The sequence below is a fragment of the Dipodomys spectabilis genome, unplaced genomic scaffold (genome assembly GCF_019054845.1).
Source record: "Dipodomys spectabilis isolate Male_0828 unplaced genomic scaffold, ASM1905484v1 ptg000050l, whole genome shotgun sequence".
Lineage (NCBI taxonomy): Eukaryota > Metazoa > Chordata > Mammalia > Rodentia > Heteromyidae > Dipodomys > Dipodomys spectabilis.
Genome location: NW_024870727.1, coordinates 791073 through 812688, shown reverse-complemented (window position 1 = coordinate 812688; position 21616 = coordinate 791073). Strand labels below are relative to the sequence as shown.

General features: G+C 38.4%; 1 protein-coding gene and 1 non-coding gene across 3 annotated transcripts in view; one reads left to right on the top strand and one right to left on the bottom strand.

Moving 5' to 3' along the window:
* The window catches only part of Zmat3 (zinc finger matrin-type 3), a 39608-nt gene extending 24103 nt beyond the window's left edge, over positions 1–15505 (bottom strand). The window contains exons 1-2 of one of the 2 annotated variants that reach the window (XM_042678832.1): positions 15438–15505; positions 10016–10340 (exon numbers count right to left, since the gene is read on the bottom strand). In XM_042678832.1, the coding sequence (XP_042534766.1) occupies positions 10016–10285 (270 nt within the window). In that variant the 5' untranslated portion in view covers positions 10286–10340; positions 15438–15505. Of the gene's footprint in view, positions 1–10015; positions 10341–15169; positions 15252–15437 lie in introns of those variants that run through there. The other variant, XM_042678833.1, reaches the window with a different exon arrangement.
* LOC122107311 lies at positions 694–800 on the top strand. Its single transcript, XR_006147333.1, has one exon. It is a non-coding gene; the product is annotated as a U6 spliceosomal RNA (small nuclear RNA).
* Positions 15506–21616: the final 6111 nt, after the last annotated feature.

Genomic DNA, 21616 nt, shown 5'->3' with positions numbered 1-21616 from the left:
AGCTCTGTAAATGGAAGACTGGTTCAAAGGAGAGATGAATACAAAAACCAACCTTCTTTCCTTCCTTTCTATTTTCCTCACCCCCTCCCTCCTCCCTCACCCCCTCCCTCTTCCTCTCTTCCTCCCTCCCTCCCTTCCTTCCTTTCCTTTCCTTCCTTCTTTCTTTCCTTCCTTCCTCTCTTCCTCCCCTCTCTCTTTTTCTCTTTTTCTTTTTTGTTTTTGCTTGACAGTACTGGTGGCTTGATTGCTTAAACTCAGCACCTCATGCCCTCACTCAATGTTGCTCACTGGTGACACTATACCACTAGATTCATGCCATGCCTCTAGTTGGGCATTTTTATGGTTAATTAGAGATGGAGTCCTAAACACTAGCTTTGCTTGAGCTGGCTTTGGATCATAATTATCTGATTTCAGCCTCCAGACTAGCTAGAATGACAGGCATGAGCCATCAGCACTTCACCATACGTCTTTCCCACTATATCCAGGGATTGAAATCAGACACTGTACCATTTGAGCCACATCCCAAGCCCAGCTTGAAAGATTAATATTTGATGTTATACAATATGACACATGGGAGTAATGCAGTAAAAAAGAGGAAAATAGAAAAAGTTCATGATACTGCAAAGGTCAATAGCTAGGATTCTATGAATAGCTGAGAACTCAAATGCTAAAATATTCCATAACATGAGAAAAGTGCTTGCTTTGACAGCACATGTACTAAAATTGGAATGATACAAATAAAATTAATATGGTCCCTGCGCAAGGATGATACACAAATCCATGAAGCCTTCCATATGTCTTATTTGGAAAGGGGAAGGGTAAGCATAGATATGGTGGAACAAAAGGTGAATTAAGTCAGAAGTAATACTCAGTAGACACTATGTTGAAAATGAACTATAAAATTTGGGAGAGAATGAGGTTGGATGGGAAAAAAAAAACTGGGAGAAAATGAGGAAAGAGGTGATGCTGTTGAAAACTGCAACCCCTCTGTATATTATGTTTAATAAATTTTAATTAAAAAATAAAGCTTAGTAGAAATTTCTTGTTCCCATTAAAAAACAATAAAGTCATCATAAAAGTATAAATATTAGCAGAATAAGAATGGACAACAGAAAGGGTAAAATATGACACTTCTTTTGGAATACTTATTTTATTATAGCAATTGTACAACTGAGTTTCCTTATGACTTGTTTTTGTCAATCCTGAGGCTTCAAATCTAGGCCTGGCACTGTTCCTGGGCTTTGTTTGCTCAAGACTAGCCCTCTACTACTTTGAGCCTCAGCACCATTTCTGGTTTTCTGGTGGTCGATTGGAGGTAAGAGTCTCATGAACTTTCCTGCCTAGGCTGACTTCGAACTTTGATCCTCAAAGGTCAGCCTCCTGTAGTAACTAGGATTACAGGCATGAACCATCTGCACCAGGCTTCCTTGCGACATTTTAATATGAATGGAATATGACACTTCTGAGCACACAATTTTATATCACTTTGAACTTTAGAGCAGTATTTGATTCTTAAAAGGAAAATCAAAACAAACAAGTATGGATGAGGAACCAATATAAAATTCAAACAGAAAAAAGAAGCCTAACTAAAGAAACTAAGAGGGGCTGGGAAGGTAGCTCAGTGGTAGAGTGCTTGACTTGTATGCATGAGACCCTGTGTTCGATTCCTCAGCAACACATAAGCCAGAAAAAGCCAGAAGTGGTGCTGTGGCTCTAGTGGTAGAGCACTAGCCTTGAGCTGAAGAGCTGAGGGACAGTGCCCAGGCCCAGAGTTCAGGCCCCACAACCATCAAAAAATAAAAATAAATAAAATAAAAATAAAAAAATAAACTAAGAATGTGTATGAGCACATCCTTATTTTGTGAATAATGAATGCTGGTATTTCTGTCAAAGTACTTAAACATAAGGGAAAAAGAAGAAATATTAAAATGAACACTAGTGTCATATTGAAATTGGAACCCTCACTCTGGACCGTTTTTAATACACACACACACACACACACACACACACACACACATACAAACATACATTTAAATATCCACTCACATGATACAGAATGGACATTCCAGTACCAAAGGAATATCTAGTGCCTAGATTTGGGTTATAAAAACAGCATTCATTTTCCAATACTATTCATGACTCTATGAGAAACAACTGGGAGAAGGAAAAGTACAAAAAGATTTTTAGATAGTTTATACTGTTAGAAAATAAGGAACTATGGAAAAACTTATTGAAGCATATCAAAATGACAGAAGCACAAGTTTGAAAAGACACTGTTAAATCTGGAACACTTTAAACATAAAAATAAATAAATAATGATAATAGTAGAAAATAGTAGATTATCACTCTAGAATAAAGCAAGGATCCGTAGACACATGGTGATATTAATAATTGGCTAGATAAAAACAAATTGTTTCCTTAGAAATAAAGTAAGAATCTATGGCTAATTATATTAATAAATAACTTGACTAGATAAATAAACGTTAAGGGAAAGTGTTTCTGAATGTAAAATTTCAACTAGTAACTATAGAAAGATTAAAACTGAAAAATCACTACATGACAAACACCACTGTGTTATTACAGATAAGAATCACTGGACAAAAATATAAGATGTCTACACAGTCCCATAATATCTATCCATATGACATTCATACAACAGGAAATGAAAAATAATTATACAATGGAGGCTCCTGCAGGCAACACAATTAATGAGGTGATCTAATTTCACAGTTATCTGTAATCCAACATCAGTTACATCATATCCTTCCTGAATTGATTCACTTAGAAAAACACACTATAATTTTTGTAGTATTCTTGCCAATAATATATATAATCTGAATTTAGTAAAATAAGCCTAAATTTAGGCCATTCTACAATACAACTCTTCAAAAAGTTTAGGATCCTAAAAAAGAAGGCACTGAGAACTGAGTTCAGTGGTAGAACAGCGGTCTAGCATGCTCAGGCCAAACGTTCCTCCTCAGCACCACAATCAATCACTCCACAAAATATATGTCCAAATTCAAAGCAACACACAAACTACTTTAATTCATTCTAGATTCGATACCGAGCATAATGAACTGTACTGACATGGTATAATGGATTAAATATTACAGTGTTAATTTCCTGATTTTGATCATTTCTATGTAGTTACATAAAATATTAATCTTTCAGGAATCTGGATGAGGTATAGTTAGAAATTTTGGACTCTACTAATTTTTGGAGCCATTTTTTAAGTCTAAAGTTATTCAAATAAAAAGTTAGGTAAGACAGCTAAGACATGGAACCAACCCAGATGCCCTTCAGTAGATGAATGGATCAAGAAAATGTGGTATATATACACAATGGAATTCTATGCCTCCATCAGAAAGAATGACATTGCCCCATTTGTTAGGAAATGGAAAAACTTGGAAAAAATTATATTAAGTGAAGTAAGCCAGGCCCAAAGAAACACAGGTCCCATGGTTTCCCTTATTTGCAATATCTAGTATATGTATGAGTCAAGCGGAAAAGGTCAGATAATGTGATGTTAGGAAAATGAACCCTTAGATATGTATTTTAATGTTTGTTTTCTTTCATGCATGTGTTTCTAACACATTTATAATATTATTTCTTTGTTGCTTTGTATGTCCCTCCCCCACAGTATAACCCCTGCTTTCACTATATTTGATGTCAGTATAACTTGTGGGGGAGATGGGGAAAAACAAGCCGTTTAAGGATTCAGATGGACCTGTTGCAACAATGAGAAGTACAAGTTGTCATGTCAAAAATGAGCTTTACAACGTCGGTGCGGAGGCGGGGGGGGGGGGGGGGGGGGGGGGGGGGGTTGGGGGGGGAGGGGGGAGGCTGGGAAGGAAGGGATTTTGTGAAGGGTAAACAAAGGAGGAGGCTGCAATGCTTGGTAAGAAATGTATGCATTATCCTGCCCATGTAATTGTAACCCCTCTGTACAGTATGTTCACAAATAAAATAAAATTAAAAATTTTTTTTAAAAAAGTTAGGTAAGCCCAAACTATCAAAAGCCCCAAGTAATATATCTGGAAAGTCTGATTCTTCTCATTGTCCCATGTCACCATGTTTAGCTGTAGCAGTATTAAGAACTGCCTCAGACACAGGCACTCAGGTACAGTATGCCTTATACTCATTGACTTGAAGTAGAATTAGCAGCTCCATAAGTCAATAAAATCATCATCTTCATGAGACAAAAACAGGTTGGGAAATATTTCCAGCATCCTAAATCTAGTAGGTGGTAAATTACAAGTTATATGTAATCCGATCTCAAAGTCAATAAGTTCATGTTCTTAATTGATGCTGTGAAAAGGTATAAGAAATAAAGAAATCCTTTCTAATTAAATATAGTGACAAACGAAATAAAACACATAAATGTAGAATTAGAAGTCAGTAACATCTCTCAAATAAAAATAAAATAATAATATGAAAGAGAAGAGATAAGCAATACAGTATAGTCTCCCTTACCCTTCATTTCTCCTTCCACAGTTTCAGTCCCAGTTACATGGAAAGTTCCAGAAATGTAAAATTTACAAGTTTTAAGTTAGATACTGTACGAATTCCCTAGTGTGGTGAGAGCTCATGCAATTTGGCTTCATTTTGCTGGATACATGAAACATGCATTTGTCCACTGTTTCCATGATGGATATGCCACTATCATTTAGAAGCCATTGCCATTCACCCTACCAATTATCACTGTCATTAGATTGTCTCCAAAATGAAAACTTAATGATACTGACAATTCACATATATCAAAGAGAAGCTTTAAGATCCTCCCTTTAAGTAAAAAATTAACATTCTCAGGGCTAGGAAGTTGGCTCAGTGGTAGAGTGCTTGCCTAGCATGCATGAGGCTCTGGGTTCAATTCCTCAGCACCACATAAACAGAAAAAAGCTGGAAGTGGCACTGTGGCCCAAGTCGTAGGGTGCTAGCCTTAGTTCAGCCACTACACCTGACCAAAAAAAAAAAAAAATTAACACTCTCAGTAAGGAAAGAAAAAAAAGTCACACATTGGTTTGCTGGTATCTGTGGTAAAACAAATCTAACTATGCTCATTTGCTGTCACATTTCAAGCTGCAAAACTATGCATATATTGCCTAAGTGCTTTGAAAGGGCATTAAATGTGTGTATGTTTGTATATATCCATATTACATATAGGCTTAGTAGTATCTAAGATTTCATACTTCTTAGAATGTATCTTCATAAATAAGCGGCGTCTTACTTCATAAAAGAAAATAATATATAAAACCAATTATGCTTCAGTAAAGCTGGGGGAGAAAAAGAAGAAGACAACCAGGGAATATAGGATAAGATAATATTTCCAGAGGAAGAAATAGTAGAGATTATATTATCTAAGAAATAAAAGAGCTGGGTGCTAGTGGCTCACGCCTGTAATCCTAGCTACTCAGGAGGCTGAGATCTGAGGATCACGGTTCAAAGCCAGCCCGAGCAGGAAAAGTTCAAGAGACTTTTATCTCCAACAAACCACCAGAAAACCAGAAGTGGTGCTATGGCTCAAATGATAGGGTGCTAGCCTTGAGCTGAAGAGCCTGAAGAGGGACAGCGCCTAAGCCTAGAGTTCAAGCCCCACAACCAACAAAAAAATAAAGGAAAAAAAAAAATCCCCCTACCTCACAGGATCAGGCATGTACAAACTGATGAATCTTCTAATGTTAACCAGAGGAAAAGAAAACTAGAAAACCAGACATAGACACATTCACCAATGAGAAATTTCAAACTCCAGATAAAAAAAAGCAAGCCTAATCGCTTAGAGGAGGGGGAAAAATCAAGGCCACAAAATTAAAGCAGGTCACCTACAAAAGAATCAGAACCAGAGTAAGGTTTCTTTTCAGAAACATTATATGATTTTTTTAAAGGTTTATACAGTCTTTAACATTCTGAGGAAAACAAATCTCAAGGTAAAACAGAACTGCCAAATATGAGAACACAATGGAAGAATTTTGTTTTAGAGATCAGTTTTCCCACTATCTCGCATTTTATTTGAGACGTATTTGCAATGTACACTTTATATTTCTTCTTTCTTTTTTCAAGTAATGTGAAGATACACTCCAACAAAACAAGATAGAATAAACTAAAACAAGAAAATAAGTACATTTAAAAAGTGAAAATCCAACCCAAATAGCAATAAAGAAAAGTAGAAAGTTGATAGCTATACAGTAAAATCAGAGGGCAGGCATCTGAAATGGCCTGAGAAGACACTGAAGATAAAAGGAGGCTTCAACATGATAGCTAAAATTACTGGGCTTGGTAGAGGAAATAGGAATGAACCTATGATAAACATAACATAAAAACAAGAGGGAAAAGAAAAAAAAAAGCAACTAAAAACTCCTGGGAGTACAGAAAGCTACAAAATAAATCAAGTTCCAAATATGGAACAAATTCAAATCAAAAAGGAAATCAGTGAATTTTATAAAGAGAGGGATTTGAAAAGCTAATTAACTAAATTTGTTTTACTCTGTTAGCTCTTCTCTCCTGCTAGGGCCCATATCTTCCTAAATCTGTTAAAATGCTAATCATTTTTTAAAGGCATAAGATTATTCTCCCTTAAAAAAAAAGTATCAAAACCAAAAGGAGAAACAAGAAGATACTTGAAAGTCATAATCTACATACAAAACATACTAACCTACATACGACTTTGAGGAACTAAAACACACAAGTAAGGACTATTAGAATCTCTGTCTCTCTGTTGCTGTTTCTGCCTCTGTCTCTTCTCTGTTTCTGTCTCTGTCTCTGTCTCTCTCTCCTTCCCCACCCTCATTTGGCTTTCTGCTCTCAAGAGCTCTAGCCCTACCATTTGAGCCACACTTCTAATTCCAGTATTTTCCTAGTTAATTGGGAAAAAAATGACTCTTGAGACTTTTCTGTCAAAGCCCTAAATTCAAACATCAGGACCAAAAAAAAAAAGTCCTGGAGAAAACTGTATGTATGATGACTACAGATGTACCTGGGTCATTGATACAACAGCCCCAGTTTGGAAATGTTAAGTTATCAATCTAATGTTTAGGTTTCAACAATGGAATAAACTGACAAAAGATTTGGGTAATGTAATCACAGTAATATATCACTTCCAGTGAAGGTGTTTCCAGCACATTACCAGTGACCATTTTTATCTGGCATATAGATAAATTAATGAATTTATGCCTTGATAAAATCACTATCAATTAAAAAGTACAATGCAGGCTTAAGGTAGGATAGGTAGGACAAGGTGATATGAAATCAGAAAATACCTAAAACGAGCTAGAATCAAGGATTGAGACTAAACAAAATCACCAAAATATTTTAAGTATTTCATTTTTTTTTAGTTTTTAAAATTGTGTTGTAAAGGTGACGTACAGAGGAGTTACAGTTACATAAGTCAGGTAATGAGTAGATTTCCCTTTTTTTTTTTTGGTCAGTTGTGGGGCCTGAACTCTGGGCCTGGGCGCTGTCCCTCAACTCTTCAGCTCAAGGCTAGCCTCTACCACTTGAGGCACAGCGCCACTTCTGACTTTTTCTGCTTATGTGGTGCCGAGGAATCGAACCCAGGGCCTCATGCATGCAAGGCAAGCACTCGACCACTGAGCCTCCTTCCCAGCCCAGTAGACTTCCTTTGAAACAGTGTCACCTCCTCCCTCATTCTCTCCCAGCTTTTCAACTCCTGACTTCCCTCCCCACCACCTTCAAGTTATATAGTTCATTCACCAATGACCCATATGGGTTTCAATGCTGAATTGGCTCAACCTTTGTCCCACCATTTCTGAGCTTCCCCCTCCCCTCCTCAAATTGGATAAGCCTATACAATAGATGAAGGGTACAGAAATCAAAAAGTGACAAAAGAGAATAAACCAAAGAAAAAAGGAAAGAAAAAAGAAAAAAAAAGAATTGCAAACAGTACAATTAAAAAAACCCTCTTGCTTCCATTTCTTAGAGTTGATTTCAATAAGCATCATTGGGAACTCTACTACACTGTTGGTAGAAATGTAAACTTGTGGGCTGGGAAGGTAGCTCAGTGATAGAGCGCTTGCCTTGCATGCAGGAGGCCCTGGGTTTGATCCTCAGCACCACATAAGCAGAAAGAAGAAAAAAGAAATGTAAACTTGTTCAACCACTCACGAAAGCAGAATGGAGGTTCCTCAAAAGACTAAACATAGAGTCCCTATTACCCAACAATCCCACTCACAGGCATATATCCAAATTGACCACAAACCAGGCTACATTGTCATTCTTGGGGCATGAACTTGGGTCCTGGGCACTATCCCTGAGCTCTTTTACTCAAGACTTTGCCACTTTGAGCCACAACTTGACTTCTGGTTTTCTGGTAGTTAGCTGGAGATAAGAGTCTCACAGACTTCCTTCCTGGGCTGCCTTTGAACCTCCATCCTCAGATCTCAGCCTGCTGAATAGCTAGGATTACAGGTGTGAGCCACGAGCACCCAGCTTTTAATAATATTATTTAAGGCAATCAACACTTTCTTTAACAAAGAAAGACATGTCTCTAGGCTATATAATTATTCTCTGGTTGCCAATTATTTTGAATTACATTTTGTCATCTTCACCATTTCTACCTTACTGAAATCCAAGTTAAAATGCAAAGATTACTTTTCTCCTTTAATACTTTTAATATTATTCTTCTATTTTTATACTTAAACTACTCCAATTTGTTTCTTCATTTTAACAGTTACTAGTATCATTATTATTTTTTTTTTGTCAGTCCTGGGGCCTGAACTCTGGGCCTGGGCACTGTCCCTCAGCTCTTCAGATCAAGGCTAGCTCTCTACTACTTGAGCCATAGCGCCACTTCCAGTTGAATTTTCTGCTTATATGGTGCTGAGGAATTGAACCCAGGGCCTCATGCATGTGAGGCAGGTACTCTACCACTGAGCCACCTTCCCAGCCCCTAGTATCATTTTTCTTAGTTAGTTCTTTGCTTCTGTTCTTAGAAACTTGCTTTATTATATCCAAACTTCTCACTTTTAATTGATTTCTACTTTAATCCCAACTTGCTTCTCCTTCTTTTCTCTATTTTTAATCTTGTTTCACTGTTTGTCTTCTCCCCTGTGACAGTCCTTCTCTTTTACCTTCTCCAATTAATTGTTCTGGAGAAATAGAGTTTATTCTATTTCTTTGTTTTTCAAATTTATTTATTCACATCATTGAGAGCAGAAATTATTTTTGTTCTTTTTCTTTTGACAGTAATGGGGTTTGTTTTCAGTGATTCTAAACATATTCCCTTTTTGCTTTTGGGTGTCTTTCACATAAAATCTCATATATTTTGTCTGGGGCATCTTTGACTACCATCTTCCTACCTATGCCTCCCCAGTACTTGGGATTATACATATGTGCCATCACTCATATCTACAGCTTGTTTGCTAAGATAGGATCTCACTAGCTTTAGGCCAAAACTGGCCTGGAATCATAATCCTCCCTATCTCTACCACCCTAGTACCTGGAATTATAGGTATGAGCAACCATGCTTCCCCTAATTATGAATCTTACCAACTAAAATATTTATAGCAATCACACACACACACACACACACACACACACACACACACACACACACACACACACAATGTACAATTGATTTCATTCCTTATCTAGTTTAAATCTTATAATCCACTAAAGTGAGATTTTCCTATCCATTACCCAAAACATCCATCACTGTCAATAAACACATGAAGGTGTAAAATGATACTGTAGGGGAAAGAGAAGGCTATGTCCAGGCATTCCCCAGGAGATTGCCACAGTAGAATTTATATTTGCTCATAAAGTAAGTTATCAAACAACAGACATCTTACAGTAGGAGGTAGAGACTCATTGTAAAAAAAATGATGATTATGTGTAAAATAGGAACATTATGCTTTTAGTGAAACGAACTAATATTTATTTTCTATGCCATCACATTTTCCAGGCATATTTGGTCACATCTGGTTATATGGGACAATTGTAAAATAGGCAGAGCCTGAAATTTTCACCCCACTCAATACTTAATTTTCTTCTTTTCCCTTACCTTATAATGTGCTTGAGCTTGCTGTGCTGAGTTCAAGGTGACATTACAGAGTTTGCAGTACAGGGGCTTACACAGCTCCTCCAGGGCAGAATCTGTCTCTCCTCCTTTAGGTAGCTCTTCTTCCCCTGCCAGAGGCAAGGAAGCTTCCTGCTCAAAAGGCTTCTGTGGTAGAAGCTGTAAGGTTCCCGTGGACCTGGTGGCCACTGACATAGGAGGAGAGGATGAGGGCTGCTTAGGTGGAGGAAGCCCAGGGTGTTGCAGAAGGATCATTGGATAGGAAAGCCTTGAGCATAATCCAATGGGAAATGAGAGAATGTCTTCAAATCTAAACAGAAAAAAAATGCACAATGAGACCTCAGCAACATGACATGTAAAATAACAACAACCGAATCTTCCTTCTACCCCAAATCCATTTTGGGGACTTCTTTCCTTTGCCATATATAACAACTTCTCCTGTTTCTTTCTTTCTTCTTCTTTTTTTTTTTTTACTCAACACTGACATTTTATTTTCTGAAGTTTATCATTTTTACAAAACAAAACAAAAAGCAAGTATCAAAAACAGCAGAGTTTATAGAATTTCTGCACCAGTTCACACATAAATCAGTGATTTTAAAACTGGTATCCAATGTAAATACTAAACACAGGCTGATTTCCCTCTTGATCATATGCATTCAGGTGGTTTTGGAGTTTAATAATAATAATTTTTCGTAAGCACCCGTCATTTCTTGAGAACCGATTTGGTTTTCCAATAAAGTAAACAATTTTTTGCCGAATGTCATTTTCTTAAGAAAAACACTGAGCTGAAACACATAATGTATATTTGTTTGAATCTGAACCAAATCTTCTGAGATCCCAATTACCCTGAAGAAAACTGAGGGATTTATGGGGCATATTAAGTGGCAGAGTAAATACTTGTGTATACCTCACAATGTTTAAGGCAGCTACTATATTTTTACATAAAATAGTATTTTACTCAGAGAGGCTGCCCAGAGTTTTAAATATGTCCCTTCTGGTTTGGAGTAGTTTCCAAACAGAACCATACTATCAGAACACAAAAGTTTGATGTTTGTGCTAAACATGCTCTGATCTTTTATAGATACATTTGTGTAGAGCAAGACTCCTTGCTCTGGACCCTGGGTGACCACAAGTTGAGAAGTCATGATAACTGGATGCTAAAAGGCATCAGCATACTTAAGCTCAGCAGAATCTGAAGACCAGCAGAAGTCAAGATGGAGATTGGTAGTGGTGTTCATTCACCACTTCGTCCAGAAATAGATTTTGCTTAAATAGGAAGCATGGTCCAGTTTTCCAATGGTAAAAGCTGCGAGACTTTTTTATTTATAAAAATCATTTCTTGATTAGCGATGAGTTAGGAAACTGGCCTCAAAGTCTGATCAGATCTCTTAGTATTAGTTAAAAATAATGTAATAGGAAATCAAGTCACTAGGGGTTAAAATTGCACAATTAAACTTATATGTAAATCATACAGATTGGTATACACATCACTGAAATGACTATGAGGGGACAAACACTCCCGACGAACAGCTTCCTCTATTTTATCCCAACTTTCATCGAAGGAAAACTGATGTGTAATTTTCTTCTTTACAGATGTGAAAAAGAAAGCAAGAAGGCAAAGCTGAGGGCAGCAGATGCCGCTGCGGGGCAGTGATGGCATCTGGTTGCCTTGGTCTTTGTACCAGCATGCCCACTCTCACGGCCAAGACCCAGCTCCAGCGGACTGCGCGGCTTTCCTGGCAGTCCAGACGCGAACGAGGCCCACTCCTCCTGCAGGCCACCGCGACAGCACAGCACTGCTAGTGTTGGGTGGGCTCGAAGGCCTTTATAAACAGACCTCACGAGGACCCACACCAGTCTTGTCCGGAGACTGACCATCATTAGCTTTAAAGGAGATGCGCACCCTCGAGACAGCACTGCCTGCCTTGGTGTTGATCAGGGGTTCTTCACAGCTGCCTGGAGAGCAACCATCACGCTTCATTGTCTCGGGCCCGGCCTGACCGTCACCCCATCTTCCCTGTCCACAAACTTGCTCTCGTCGTACTCATCCCCATCCACCTTCCAGAAGCAGGCCGACTACGTCCCTGGTCCACACTGCCACAAAGGCCTCCTCTCCATTACCCGGTTCACCCCTGTGAGCCCAGCTCGCGGCAGGAACCCGCGGCCCTCTGGGGCGTTGCCCGCAGCCGCGGCTTGGGCGGTTCTGGCTTTTCCTGCGCCTTCATTCACATGGACACAATGTTCTCTAACACTGAAAAATGCCTTTATAAATTTGGCTTTATATTAATTGGTACAGCTCCAACTGCTATCCCTCTGAACTATGAACGCTAATAGCATTGTATCCAAGGCTAATTAAATCGAAGTCAGAAGTCAAGCAAACATCAAAGGTCACCTCGTCCAGACCCCATCCCTCAGGTACACTTAAACAGTCTCAAGGATATTTATGCCTAGTAGCATCTGAGAATCTTAGTACCTATCTCTTTTCCATCCAAATAATATCAAAGTCAAAAGACTATCACTGTGTCACAGATCTACAAAAATATAAAGGAACTCTAAAAGTAACTCCAAATTAAAATATTAAAATGTTCCTTCTGACCAACTAGCAATACTGGAGAGGTTGAGCCTATCGTTTCTTACACAGAGTTGAAACAGATGCCATTGGTAACATACACATTTAGATGTGCTGCTGTACTCATAGCCAGGGCTGCCAGTCCATACCACCGCAGTCCCCACTCAGGCTGCTTTCTGCAGGCCCTCCAGCATAGGGCCCGCAGTTCATATTGCCTTGGACTATATTTATAAATCCTCTGTAAAAATACTTCCTGTCCTTCAGTAGGTAAATTACAAAGTATCCAGGTTGGTAATCCAGTTTCTCAGGCTACATACACATTGTTTCTTTCCCCTTCTTCCAATAAATAAAACCCTCTCTTCTAATTCCTTCAAAGAAGATCCAGTATGTTCTTCCCTGTTAAACTTCATGATAGTTCTTATCTCCTACTCAAATGGCATCTTCAAATTCTGACTGTCTCAAAATGAACCATACATACCTGTGACTTCCCAAGGTTCTAACTGAAATTAGAGTGCTTATTTCAAAATCTACAATTCCCCCAATGTCCCAATAATACTAAAACATATTTTCTTGGTCAATACAATATAACTACAATGTAGCTGTTGAAATTTTCCATCTGCCCTGGATATATGCACATTATGCAAATTGTAGATTTATAAAAATGAATCAAATAAGTTTTGGAAATGTAAAAGTCTACACCATTTGTTAAGTAAACAGCACCAAATAATTTCAATTAAGTAACAATTTGAATTCTACATTCAGGATCTAGAGTCAAAGAGGTAATTACTGCAATTGAGAAATAATGTAACTAAGGACAAAAAAATCATAAATTATTAGTCATAGATCTAGGTAATACTTTTCATTAATCACAATGTCTAGGAAAATAAAAATATTATTTCACCCTAAGCAGAAGTATTCTGCCCATATCTCTCAGGATATATAAAAAGCAATACAAAGCTGGTCACTGGTGGCTCACACTTGTAAACCTAAGTACTCAAGAGCCTGCGATCTGAGGATCACAGTTTGAAGCCAGTCTGGGCAGAAAAATCCATAAGACTCTTTAACAAATAAAAAGCCAAAAGTGGAGTCAACCAAAAGCCAAAAGTGAAGCTTGATTCAAGTTCTAGAACTGTTCCACAAAAAATACGGATGTGGAACATTTAAGAAGTCAGGTTTTCTATACTAGTAGTATTTCTCAATTAAAGATATCTGGAAAGCAAATGTGGAAGCAGAATTTTTTTAAGGAAATTCTTTAAAAGACCAGCTTTTAAAAAATCAACTACTTAACTATAATAATTAGTGATGCTAAAAGGCCACACAAAATGCTTATACAGTCATTCAGATCTAAACTAACATAAACATACTGTTGCTCATAAGGAAAAAAGGGTACAGGGCTGTGTTGAAATATATGGAAAAAGGAAATCAGTGATATAAACAAAATCAAATGCCACCAATCACCAAAATGCGTCTGGACGTGTTTTATGAATGCTGCCACTTGAGGAAATTCCAGCCTGCGTTCTCCTCAATTGTGCCTGCAGGTTTCCATCAAAATAAAGGATCTTTTGTAAAGCATAAGAACAAAACGATCTTCTTCCCAGAGGAACTAAAGAAAACAATTACAGTATAGACTTACCCATTAATGTATTTTATCTTTGTAACATTTAAAGTGTACCTAAGCATAACAATATTATTTCTTCTAATTCTGTAACAATCAACAGAAGGCCAACTTCCAGATAAGACATCACATGAAAATTACAACATGTATTACTACAATGCAAATAAGAATTTAGAAATACATAAACCCAAAATATGCAAAATCAAGCCTCCATGACTGGATGAACAAATTACTAATGGAATATAAAGAGACCCAAACATATGTGACTCAGATCCGTTTAGCTGTTGCATTGACTTAAGACTGACTTAAAGGCTGATGTAAATAAATATTGTTCAGTTCTAAAACATTACACTTGCAGTGGCATAAAAAAAAAAAGTATTTATAGGTTTTCATGTCCTAGTTTGGAAACTGGATGAGAAGATACTAAAGAAAATCAAGGTTCTACGAAGTACCCGGTTTAAAGAAACCAAATTATCATAGCATAGTTTTCTCGATTAGACTGAGGCCTACTCTTCACATACTGTATTGAAGCAATCGCTTTCTCATTTGGAGAAATCTACAGAGGAAAAGGAACAGAATGCAGAAACAAGTTTTGACATCTCTGCAAACTAGGGAAGACTTTCATTGCGAATTCTGGAAAAGAAAGGAGAGGAACTATACTCAAGTCACCAGAAGGCATCAGTCAGAAAGATAATCAGCAGAGTATGTATGTGTCACATCGGGAAGGCTCGAAGGAACTGAGAGAACTGAGGAAGGAAAGGCCTTGACAAATTGGCGAATGTTTTCCAGTCTCCCCGGTGACCAATAACCATTTACACTTGTGGATCAAAGCTACAGACAGTTCAGCATCACCCACAACAAACACCTTACATTCCTGAGAGGTGCGCGCGCACGTGCACACACACTCATGCACACGCACGCGCACACACACACGCACACACACGCACGCACACACCTTAATCTTGCAGGAATGCCAACTCGAAAGGTGGAGCCCCCATAGGTAAGCACATACACGCATCCACGTAGGTGTGCACGGCCCTGCGGGGGGCGGCGGAGCTCCCACAGCCCGGCCCAGGATCAAAGGCTGCGCGTCAAGTACTGAGCGAGCGGCGCCGCAGCGTCACGCGGAGGCAGTGGGAAGCCGGAATCGGAAAGCAGTCGGCGGCCCCAGAGCCCCGCGACTCGTCCTGTCCGCCCCAGGCCTCGCAGCAGCTTAAACTCACCGGGCCCCCCGGGGCGCGCCGCGGCCTCGGCGCCAAGGCCGTCGGTCTCGCGGCGCCTCCGGCCAGGGCGCCGGCCGCCGACCCAGCGGCCCGGCTTCGCCGGATCAACTCCGTCTCTCAGCAGCAACTTTCTCCGCCCGCGGCCGCCGAGTCCGCTCCGCAGCGGTGCTGTCAAGTCAGCGGGCTCCGACTCACAGGGAAACAGCTGCAGGAAGTGACTGCGGAACCGGGAGGCGGCGGAGGAGGGGACAGGGCGCCGGGAGAGTCGCCACTGCGCATGTGCCGGACGCCGCGGCGGCGGCGGCGGCGGCGGCGGCGGCGGCGGCGGCGGCGGCGGCGGCGGCGGCGGCGGCGGCGGCGGCGGCGGCGGCGGCGGCGGCGGCGGCGGCGGCGGCGGCCCCCTGCGGACCCGAGATGCGTGCGGCAGGTGCAGGGATAAATGTGGGAGTGTTGAGCTGAGTAGGTGTGAGAAGCAAAGGCGCGAGTCGGGAGGACGCACCCTCTCCAGTCTCAGCCAGAAGCACCTCAGCACTCCGTGACAAGTGGATCCCAGTTAAGGAAGAGCATTTGCCACTTTCATCCTCCTGTTACAATGTCCAAAGACTCTTCCATCTCATCCCGTCTCGCCCACTGGTTGGCCCATTGGAGGCTGACTGAAACTCCCATTATCTCCAGCATTCTGCTGCCACACAACCTTGAAAGGAAACCTCTGCACTTCTGCCCCTCTATGGCAAAGAGAAACCTCAGTGCCTTGGGCTACCATAGCAGTACAGCACGCGCGCGCGCGCACACACACACACACACACACACACACACGCACATCCTTGCCCTCTCCTCTGCATTAAAGTCAGACAGAGAGAGATGAAGGGGACTTTTCCCTGACCTTAAGAGCGTCAACCTGCAAGAGAGGAAGGCCAGAAGGAAACTGGCTTACCCTAAGATATTACATGCTGTAGGAAACAGCCTGAACATCACAGAGTTGAAACTAAGAGATAAGCTGAAGGATTCCAACACTAGATTCTACTAGTTTGTGGTATTTCCGAATATTAAGTTTTGCAAGCTATTTTTCTCTGTGCACAGCATGACATCAATTACCAAATACTATATGTCTGTGCACAAGATGCAGAAATATATAAAGCAAGTATATTTAGTAGGCAATAAATAACAGGTTGTCTCATTTAATTTTATAAGGTTTTTTTTTTAGAATTATCTAAGCTTGTCTATTATTTTTCTTTTGAAGAGCAACCTAACTGATAATCTAAACACTCACAAGAATATAACTTGTTACTTAGTATTAAAAAATAATTCTCCCTTGGGATTAGGGATATAGCTCTTTGGTAGAATATTTAGTTTGTGTGAGGTCTGAGTACACCTATTATTTTCATAATAATTTTCCCAGTTTTTGTCTTAATATAGACAGGCAGGCAGGCAGGCAGGCAGGCAGGCAGACAGACAGACAGACAGACAGATAGATAGAAGTGATCGATTGGCCTTACATTCTTCCTTGGCTGTTGTTGCTCAAGGCTGGCACTCTACCATTTGAGACACACCTCTTCTGGCTTTTTGCTGGCTACATGGAAATAAGAATCTCACAGACCTTTCTGCCCATTCTGGTTTTGAGCCTCAATCCTCACATCTCAGTCTTCTAAGTAGCTAGAATTACAGACATGAGCCCTTTATGACTGACTGCAATTTTTTTTACAAAAATACTTTATCTGTTAGGTTTTCCTAGTATAACATCTCTTCTGTGAAGTCCATCCTAATTCTTTGGTCAGAGTTACCAGTCCCTAGGTTTATCTTGTCAAAGACCCTATAGTTTCCCTCAAAGATCTGAGATGAATCCATCTATTTCTCTATTTCTATATTAGACAATATTGGGACCAATTCCTTTCTTGCCCTGTGCTAAATAATTCTGAGAAATGTTTACTTTCCTGGGTTTAAACACAAATGAGTTTAAGAGGAAAAAAACTTGGTATTTGCTCTCAACATTCACTACTAAGAGTCAGAATGTAAACCTATACCAAGAATTACTTCTAATGAGTAAAAGATTGCTTTTTGAAACCTTATCCCATTCAAACTGCCTTATCGAAGGACACACATGCATGGATGTGAGACCTTCTTTTGCCATGTGAAGGACTTTAGAACTCACCTAATACTCAAGCCTACAACTGCACCACCAGTTAACCGGTTACAAACTCATGAGAAAACTTGAGTTACAAACACCCAGTCTTGAGGTCCTACTCATAGAGACCACGTGAAATAATAAATGTTTCCTTAAGTTGCTAAATCTGCTAAATTTTGGGTAATTGTTATGTAGAGATAAGTAATAAAAGTCCTTTCTTTCTCTGTCTCTCTTTCTAGTCTCTCTCCTTGTCCTTCTGTTCCTCTTTCCTTCCCTTCCTATCACTCTTTGAACTCATTAAAGGATGCTGAAACTAAAAATTGTTACCCCTTACTGAATTTTGTTTTTTGTTTCATCACCTATTATTTAGTGTTTATCTGGATTAATTTGAAAATCACTGTCAAGTTCCCCATGAGAAATTCCATTTGGATTTAAATTGATTGCATTCTTTTTCCTAATAGTCTACCATGATACAAGACTTCATGACTGTCCTTAAGATTTTGTATTTTCTTCAGCATAGGTACAATATTTGATACATTATTATCATTAATAATGTATATATATACATATATATATATATATATACTTTTAGCTTTTGTACATGAAACTTCTTATCTTCTAAAGAATACTGCTGGTATATAGAAAGATTAGCAAAATCATGCACTATGCTAACGCATGTAAAATACTACTTTGTGTGAATATTGTCTACCAATGGGAATAATGATGTATTTACCTAATATTGAAAGGGAAGGGCATTAACTTTTATTAAAAGCCTAATGTCAGGCACTGTAGCAGTTGCCTTCATATCCAAGTTTATATAATACTCACAAAAATGCCAGTGAGGTAGGAATTACTTTATACATTTTAAGAATGAATGTTTCTGGGCTGGGAAGGTATCTCAGTGGTAGAGTGTTTGCCTTGCATGCATGAGGCCCTGGGTTTGATTCCTCAGCACCACATAAGCAGAAAAAGCCGGAAGTGGTGCTGTGGCTCAAGTGGTAGAGTGCTAGCCTTGAGCTGAAGAGCTGAGAGACAGCGCCCAGGCCCAGAGTTCAGGCCCCACAACCAAAAAACAAAAACAAACAAACAAACAAAAAACAAAACAAAAAAACAAAAAGAAAGAAAGAATGTTTCTGAAATGTGATACTATGGTTCAAAGTTATCCAGTTTAATTCTCTCATGCCTGTGTTTCAACTAGATCAGATCATCTCATAACTCATGTACATAGATAACCTGATGATGATGTTTTGAAAATTCAGATAATGTCTCAGTAAGTCTGAAGTCAGGACCAATCAAGATTCTTCATTTTTAACAAGCTCCTCGGTGATGTAAACATTCTATAGGACATTTTAGGAACTGAAACTTAGACCACATTGAATTTGTTAATAAAACTAATTGAAAATTATTCATATGAATTCAAACCCTTCACCTTCTGATTTAGAATGGATTGTATCTGAACTTCAGTTCCCCAATCTAAAAATCAATAGAGGAAATAATTTGAACTTCCTATGTTAAGATAAATAGAATGCATTCCTGAACCTAACACAGACTTAATACTGATTTGTCTATACTTTGGGAATTTAGATTGCTTCTATAACACCTTTTAGATATTAAATATGTGTAACTGAAACACGCTCAAATTTATCGGAACAGAAAATGGAAGAATCTTGGAGATTCCTAGTAACCCAACAATGCAGAAGGCAACTGGAAATCTGGAGCCTAGGAATCAGATGCTTTCTGGAATCCTTGTGCCCTAAGGTCTTAATTTTCCCCTAGAGCAATTGGACTTCAATTTCCGTACTTGTAGCCTTATTTCTTACAAGTATTCATTGTTTCCCATCTTTAAAGCTCATGACTGTCAGCATCAGTAAAGTGAATCTCAGTCTCATTTTTTTATTCTTAATTTTAATAACCTTGAACTTACTTAGACAAGAGTAAACTGATGTCTACTGCATGACAAACATATCTAGTCAGAGAGGCAGGTTCCCCTAATAGAGGATTTGCTGTGAAATGCCAGCTACTTCAGTTTTTCACTACTATAGTAACAGAATTTACTGTTGAAAGAAATAACTGGATTAGGTGTCAGACAACCTGGGTAATTGTCGTGATCTTGATGCTCACTTTCTTTGGATAAATCATTTAATAGGTTTAGGCAACATAATAGGTTTGGATAAATCACTTAATAGGTTTAGGTAACATCTCATATTTGCATAATAAATGCTTTGGGTTAGGTAATATCTGAGATTATATCCAAATATAACATTATAGGAATCAGTGGATTTACCTATAAAAATAATATGTAGGATTTAGTTAAAGCTTAAAGGTAGGTGTTTTGTTAAATCATTTGGGAGGGATAATGATCAATATGTATTTTACTCATCAACTGATATTTGAATTGAACCTTCTTTGTGTAACTACTTAGATAATTTTTAAAAAAAGAAAAAAATCTTTTCCTTAACAAGTTCAACTGAAATCTGTGTTTGCTAAATTCAAGGTGCTAAAAATGCAACACAGAACAAGATAAACAAGATTTTTGAGCTCACATTCCATATATAACTAAAAAGATTATAAATTCATACTTAAAATGTATAAAGACAATAAAGCCGTAAGTATGATGAAGAAACTGTCACTAGCAGAGCATGGTGATGTATACTTGTAATCACATCTACTCAAGAGAGAGAAGTAGGATTATCAGAGTCAGAGACCAATTGGGCAAAAGCCCAAGACTTTGTATGATAAACCAAGCAAAAGCAAGAAATACTGTGGTATGGCTCAAATGGTATAGAGCTTGCCTAGCAATTTTGAGATTGGGGGTTCAATCCAAATACAAAACAAAATGATGTAGAAAGATTTCTATCCATTATAGGGCCAGGGATATATAACATCAGTGTTAGAGCACTTACCTATCATGCACAAGGTCATGGATTTGATTCCCAGCACTGTAAAATGCACATATATGAGCTTATAAACACACTTATATAATACACACATACAGTACACATATAATACATGCATAAAACAAGTGACTAGGAGAAAGGTGATAGAAGTAAACTGTACAGGAGTTGTTAGGGTCCTTCATTTTGGTATTATTTCTAAGAGGTAATAGCTAAATGAAGCTAGAGGACAAAAAAGGAGTCAGCCATGTGCAGATAGGATTAGGATTATAGTGAGAAGCAAGGACACATAGGGCAGAATTAGCAATGAAACATTGAAGATATCAGAAAATGTCCAATATAAGCAAGGAAAGGGACTAAAGCAGATATTAGATAAAGAGACAAGGAACACTCATGGAAAGCACAGAAATAATTCTTTAAAAATAATGATGTTTATTATATATGTTCTCATATATGTAATGTATATATCTGTGTAGGTATATACATATGGTATGCTTTAATCATACTCATTTCCCATCACCTCCATTCCATCTCCATTCCCATTAGGTTCTCCTTCAGAAAGACCCCCTTTTCAATCATGCCTTATTGTTATTATTATTCTTATTATTATTGATATTTTAACATCTAGATTGTGCATATGAAAGAAAATATGTGGTAATTATCTTTTTAAGCTTGATTTATCTTGGTCAGTATCTTCTCTAGTTCCTGCAAAAGACAAAATTTAATTCTTCTTTATAGCTGAAAAATACACCATTCTATGTATCACATTTCTTTTTATCCATTCATCAGCATTTGGGCATTTGGACAACTTGATTGGTTCATTGCTTGGATATTGTAAATGATGTTTTCTATAAACATGGATGTTCATATATCTCAACTGACTGTTCACTTTTGTTCCGTCAGATATACACTCAAGGGATATAAATATAAAATATATATAAAATATAAATATAAAAAATAAGCATGATACTGCAATTCTAGGTTTAGTTTCCTGAGGAACCTTCATACTGATTTCCATAGTAATTGTACTAATTTGCATTGTACAAATATTGACAATTCCTCTTTCCTAAAAACCTTGCCAACTTTCTTACTGTTTTCTTTTTTCTTTTCTTTTCTTTTTTTAAAAATTTTTTGTCGGTGGTGGGTCTTGAACTTGGCCTGGG